The sequence below is a fragment of the Mustela nigripes genome, chromosome 12 (genome assembly GCF_022355385.1).
Source record: "Mustela nigripes isolate SB6536 chromosome 12, MUSNIG.SB6536, whole genome shotgun sequence".
NCBI classification, from domain to species: domain Eukaryota; kingdom Metazoa; phylum Chordata; class Mammalia; order Carnivora; family Mustelidae; genus Mustela; species Mustela nigripes.
The window spans coordinates 13164867-13171170 of NC_081568.1; the positions used below are offsets into that span (position 1 = coordinate 13164867).

General features: G+C 49.6%; 1 protein-coding gene across 1 annotated transcript in view; it reads right to left on the reverse strand.

The window, feature by feature from the left end:
* MYO10 (myosin X) overlaps positions 1-6304 on the reverse strand; it is a 211565-nt gene that overhangs the window by 23772 nt on the left and 181489 nt on the right. Inside the window, exons 26-28 of the mRNA XM_059416933.1 lie at positions 5690-6250; positions 4765-4888; positions 208-451 (exon numbers count right to left, since the gene is read on the reverse strand). Coding sequence (XP_059272916.1) covers positions 208-451; positions 4765-4888; positions 5690-6250 — 929 coding nt within the window. The remainder of the gene's footprint in view (positions 1-207; positions 452-4764; positions 4889-5689; positions 6251-6304) is intronic.

Below are 6304 nucleotides of genomic sequence, written 5' to 3' on the forward strand. Positions count from 1 at the left end.
GACCTCGAGAAGCAAATGGTTCAAAGACCCTTCCCAGGTCCCGTAACAATTCGATTGTTCGAGTGAATGATTGGGATGCACTCAACACCTACTACAAGCCACTGCTTTGAAGACCGCAGGCCAGGTGGCTTTGGAGGCGTCGAGATGAACGACCGAGCAGCCCCAGAGCGCCACCCAATGGGCCACCTCCAGGGTCTGTCAACATACTTGGCCGTCCGGATTTCCAAGGTGCCTTTGAGCTTGTCCTCGCTGTCGTTTTCAAAATACATGAGCCTGGACTGGCGGAGGACGAACCAGCGCTTCTTCCAGTTCCTCCGGGACAGCGTGGAGGAGCCGCCGCCTTTTTTGTGCAGCCAGCCTTGCTTGAGTGCCTCCTGCTTGGAGCGGAACCACAGGAAGGTCTCATCCTTGAGGACGCACCAGCGGCGCTTCCAGGAGTTCATTAAGCCACCTGTGCCCCGAGATCGGGGAGGGACGGGTTTGAGAAGTCAGTCACGCTGCGGGACCCCATCACTCGAGGGTCTTAAGGTTCAGCCTGTCGTCTTTACTTTGTCCCACCCCAGCCCCAGCCCCAGATACCCCTCGACAAAGCATGGCGCCTGCTGGCTTGTGTTCAGGGGGGTGGCGGGGAGATGCCACCCAGGCTTGGTTTGATTACACAGCAATGCTGTCCCTTCCTGATCTCCAAAGCAGCTCCTACTCAGCTGAGAAATCCTGGGGAAGCCCTGACAGAAACACAAATCCCGAGCCAACACTATAGACCTGGGATGATTGGAGAGCCACAGGGTGTGACCATTTCAGTGGGAATGGATCCTGCTTATCTCCAAATGCCCCAGAGAGGAGACATTAGTTGACAACGGTGTCAAAGTTTATACACATTCCTTCTTCCTTATTTGGTTAATGGGTGGCGTGGGGGTGGGGGAGGTTACAAGACCTAAAACTTCCATAAGAAGATAAAATAGAGCTTTTGGGGGGTAAATACATTCCCCCCCCCAAAAAAAAAGTATCATCTGAAAATTGTTTATGTCAAAAGTGTAATATTTAGAACATGAAACAACGAAATTGTGACTGGGCCTTAAAAATGAGAATTAACTGTAATTTATTTAGTAGAAAACTTTTTTAGAAAGAGAGGGAAAGCAAGGATATACATATATCTTTTATAAGATAAAAAATATTTCTAAGGGGGCACCTGGCTGGCTCAGTTAGTACAGCATGTGACTCCTGATCTCGGGGTTGGGTGTAGAGGTCCCATGTTGGGTGTACAGATTACTTCAAAACAAAATCTTTAAAAATTCTTCTAACATTTTTCTGGCAGATAACTTTATCTTAGGATTCTAGATTTCCCAAGGTCGGTCAAAGAGGTCATTATAACCACCATCAATCAAAAAATCTCTTAACGAATCCACTAAAGCACAAGGAATCTACTTCAGTAACTTATTATAAAGAGATGAGTTACTTTTTTTGATCAGCCAGTCCTAAAAATAAGGCACAGGTGAACATGGATCCCGAAAGAATAAAGAAAACGCTCTCTTTCCCAGACTAGAGATAACTTGAAGACAGACCTTCTCGGATTAATTTCTTCAATGACTGCTTCAGTGACTAGAGAGCTAAACCTCACACTGAAACACATGAGGCAATGACAACACTATTTGGGGTCTGGCGTGCAAAGGCACTTGCTTTCATTGGACACACCGATGCCCTTTCTTTCTCTGGGAGGGAGAGAGAGTGCAGGGGGAGAGGGCGAGGGAGAAAACAGATTCCCCACTGAGCAGGGAGCCGGATGGGGGGGCTTGAGCCTAGGACCTGGGATCATGAAGGCAGACATCTAACTGACTGAGCCATCCAGATGCTGTCCCCCCCCCCCCCCCTACCTTGCCCCTTCTTAAACCTAAATAAAGTACTGTTTGCTCTCTTGGCTGAGAAGTCCGGGACCACGCAACACTCCAGGAAGGTTTCCTAACAAACTACAAACTTGCCAACGGCTACCCTTATTAATCTGGGTTTCTCAAAAACAAGCCCAGAGGAAACTGCAGTACAAAGTCATTTATGATCTTACTGTCTCAGGTAATAAAGGTTAATGCCATTGTATGAGGCTTCTGGTGGTGGGCACCGAGTGCCGTGCGCAAGTACTAATTCATGATGTCGTATACTTGAAACTAAGATAACACTGCATGTTAGTTCTGTGTTGATTAAAAACATGGTTTTAAATGATCAAGGCTATTCACGGTTGTTTTGAAGATACAGATTATACCCGTCATCGCCATAGTCATCACCTGGAGATTTTTCACTGTTGCTCTTAAGTTAAGAATAAGACTCACCCCGCTATCCATCTCCAGTTCTCGGTGCTCCCTTCATACATCATCATTTAGAGAATTTGATCAAAGCTATTAATTTCCTAACTGCAAACCCTTTAAGGAAACTATTAAGCTGCTGAAAATGCATTTATGCTCATAGAATATAATCTGGTGGTTATATTTTATCATTGGTTTCTCTGGCATGTTTGGTCACAACTTTATAAATACTTTATTAAAGAGTAAATGATGATGTGTCAAAGATTTGAAGGTGATACATGCATACAGCCACTTGTTTCATTCAGAGGAGTTTGCCCAAAACTCACCTGTTTACCTCCTTGGGCTCCGCATGCTTCAGTCTTAAGATTTTAATGCTTTGAATATATATTTTTTTCTAATCTTACTTGTTTTAATCAGACAATTATGTAATAAATCAATGCCATTATCGGAGTGACTTATAGGGACTTCTAAAGCTAACTGAGGGAACTAGAATTAAGTTTGGGGTGGGGGAAATACTACTAATACAAAGCTTAGGGGTGCCTTGGTGGCTCAGTGGGTTAAAGCCTCTGCCTTCGGCTCAGGTCATGATCTCAGGGTCCTGGGATCGAGCCCCACATTGGGCTCTCTGCTCCGCAGGGAGCCTGCTTCCTCCTCTCTCTCTCTATGCCTGCCTCTCTGCCTACCTGTGATCTCTGTCAAATAAATAAATAAAATCTCAAAAAAAAAATCTTATATATTTATTCTGAGACATGCATGACAAAAATTTTAAAATGCTTTGATTGGATGGTTCTTAGGTCAAGTTACGATTTGTGACTAAATTTTTGCTTTTATTGAGTAGTCTAGTGGACCCTTGATTACTCAGTTCGAATTTTTCAGTCTTTTTCATTCTAGCATTCCTATAAGAATTTCCACCAACCAATGACTTCAGGTAATAGGAAGATCTTCCCTGAAACCTGGCAGGGTTTCCCTGAGCACCTTGGGGATCTGGAATTGAGAACAGCAGACCTTTGACAAACCAGTGACCGGCTACTTGTAGCTAGCCTGATGTTGAATATAGGGGGTAGGCGCTGGGGCAGCAGCCAAAAAAGAAAAAAGAAAGAAAGAAAGAAAAAAAATCAAATAAAAATGAAAAGAAAAATGTAAGCAAAGAAGAACAGGAAGACAATTAGGGAGGACAAGTGCTGTGAGAAAAGATCAATATGCCAGGAGGAGAGAAGCAAGGGCAAAGAACAGAAGACACAGGGGAAGGGAACACAGAATGAAAATGTTTTCATGGAGGGAAACAGAAGAGAAGGCAAAGCCAATGAGGAGAGATGGCGGCGGAAAAGACAGTGAGGAAGAGTCAGGAAGACAAAGCAGCCGGCAGAGCCATGGGAAGGGCTAGGAAAGCGGGAGCGGCAGAGTGGAGGGCCTCATCGGCAGGATGACGGTTTTGGCGATCCCTCCCCGTCCCGCAGACCTGGACCCTCTCCCTCGGGTGGCCTGGAGCCGTGCGAGAAACGAGGCAGACCTTTCTTTCAGAGATCCATGGGAAACTCCTACCAAAACCTGGTGACGACAGTGGCTTTCCATGGTCCTTGTTACCGATTTAGAAGTCAGAGTTGAGGGGCGCCTGGGAGGCTGAGTCAGTTAAAGTGTCCAACTCTTGATTTGGGCTCAGGTCATGATCTCGGGGTCGTGAGACGGAGCCCCGCATGGGGCTCTGTGCTGAGCGCGGAGCCTGCTTAAGAACCTTTCGCTCTGCTCCTCCCACCCCCACCCAGCCCAATAAAAAACCTTAAAAAATAAAATAGAAGTCAGAATTGAGGACACAAATGAGGCAGGACCAAAAGGTCTTAATTAAGTTCCTTTCTAAAAGGAGCATGCTTTGAAGCCCTTAAATATTAAGAGCCAATAAAAGACAAAGGTTCACAGCTGTCGAAATACACAACCGAAATCCTCGTCAGGAAGTGCAGGGTAGACAGCAGGTGTCAGAAGCAGCCAAGGCAAGGTGCATCCCTGTCTCCGATCTTTACTTTTCTCCCGTGTAGAGGAAACCTTCTAGGTTCTCTAACGCTCCTGTGGGAGGGAATGGTGCAGCTGACCATCATTACAGGCTACAGCGACTGTAGCAGAAGCATGTGTGTGAGAGAGAGAAAGGAAAGGAAAAGTGTGCTTGGCGGAGGGGAGGAGAAGGTGTAGGAAGAAGGAAAAGAGCACAGAAATGAGACGGGGTGGCCAGAGAAGCAACAGGGCCTGAAGATGTTGACAGGGGCTACATCCTCTGCCCTAATGCTGAGAGTCTGAGCAGCGTTCTGCCTGGTATGATCTTCTCAGCCATGGCGTCCCTCATTCACCGCAGAGGAACTAACACCAGGTGAGCCATGGGGAGGGTCCTTCCTGGTCCACCTCAGTCAGCTTCAGTGAACACCAAACCTCAGCGGTCCATTACTCTACCTCCCCCCGCCAGGGGCCCTGGGGGCACGGGTCCTACCTTTCATGTAGAGAAAGCTGTGGAAGTAAGGCAGGGTGACACAGCTGTACACGGAGTCCCGCCGGTAAGAAAGTTCATCGTCTGTATCAAACCTAGAATCAAAGTCCTCTTCGCTGTCTTCAAACTGGACAAGAAGGAGAGAGCCAACCGTGAGCCAAACAGAAAAAGCAAAAACAATGCCCAGCATCTGTCAACATTGAAAAAAATAAATCTGACAGAAGCAACACGAGAATTCACACCATTCACAACACAGGGTGGTCAAGAATTACAAAATACTGACCCGTAAGGTCAAATGACCCATTGAATGGATACCCCGTGAGACACACTTATTTATCCAAAGGCTGTGCTAAAAACATGACTGTTCAAGGGTAGAATTTTTATCAAACCATACAAGAGTTAATTCCCTTTAAGTCACTATGATAAAAAATACCTTCAGAAAATCAAGGGGATATTTAATGCACAGCCAATGGGAAAAATCAAAGTGAACTATAAATAAGCCCATGGACCGGAGAGCGTGTCTGGTAAGGCATCAGGGAGAGCAGACGCAGGTAGAAGAGGCTGGGAGCAGACCGTGAGGCCTCTGGAACGCTGGTTCTCCTTCTCCGGTGTGCCCTTGGCCCTTCCAGTTCTAATTTAGGGCGGGCCTTAATTCCCCACCTGCTGGGAAGCTATGACAGACAGGGCTCGAGTTTCCATTTATAGTGCCTGTTTTCTTGGGCGATTCTGGGCTCTGTGTGCATATCAAGGCTCCATTTACTAACGCGATTGCTTTTGGCCAGAAAATGGGTGTCGGATCCTCTTCAAGACCGAACTCTGAAATCTCGGCGGCCCCGGGGCACAGATCACAGACAAGGTCCGTCCCCCCCCCCCCCCCCCCCCCCCCCCCCCCCCCCCCCCCCCCCCGCCCCACACGGGGCGCACTCACGGAGGACTGCGCCCCTTCCGAGCTGAAGCGGTACGCCCCGGAGCTGTTGTAGGTCCCCACCGAGCAGCGGTAGTCCGGGGACCACTGGCTGCCGTAGGAGTTGGAGAAGGTCACGCTGCTGCCCGAGGTGATGGCGCCGTCCTCGTAGTCGTCCTGGTCGTAGTCGTAGTCGCCGTCCGGGGAGGGGAGGCCGCCGGCGCCGCCGCCGCCCTGGGGCATGCAGTAGGTGGGCTCCCCGGGGGAAGAGCCGTGCTCCGACGGGGCCAGCAGCACCGTGCTGTCCGCGCTGGGGCTCGTGGGCACCACCGTGTCGTTCATGTAGGGGTCCTCCTCCGACGACTCGTCGCTCGTGCGGATGCCGCTCGTTCGCTGGTCCGAGTGGCCGTGCTCGCTGGGGTTGGGCGAATCCTTGAAGGCGTCGTCGTCGGCCTCGAAGCCCTCGTCGACCTCCTCCTCCGGGTAGGGCTGGCTGAAGTTGAAGCTGGGCTTCTCGGCGCCCGCGCCCTCCGCCGGCTCCTCGAGCTCGGCCGACACCCCGCTGCCCACCGACAGCGCGCGCTCCCCGCTGCCCACCGACAGCGCGCGCTCCCCGCTGCCCACCGACAGCGCGCGCTC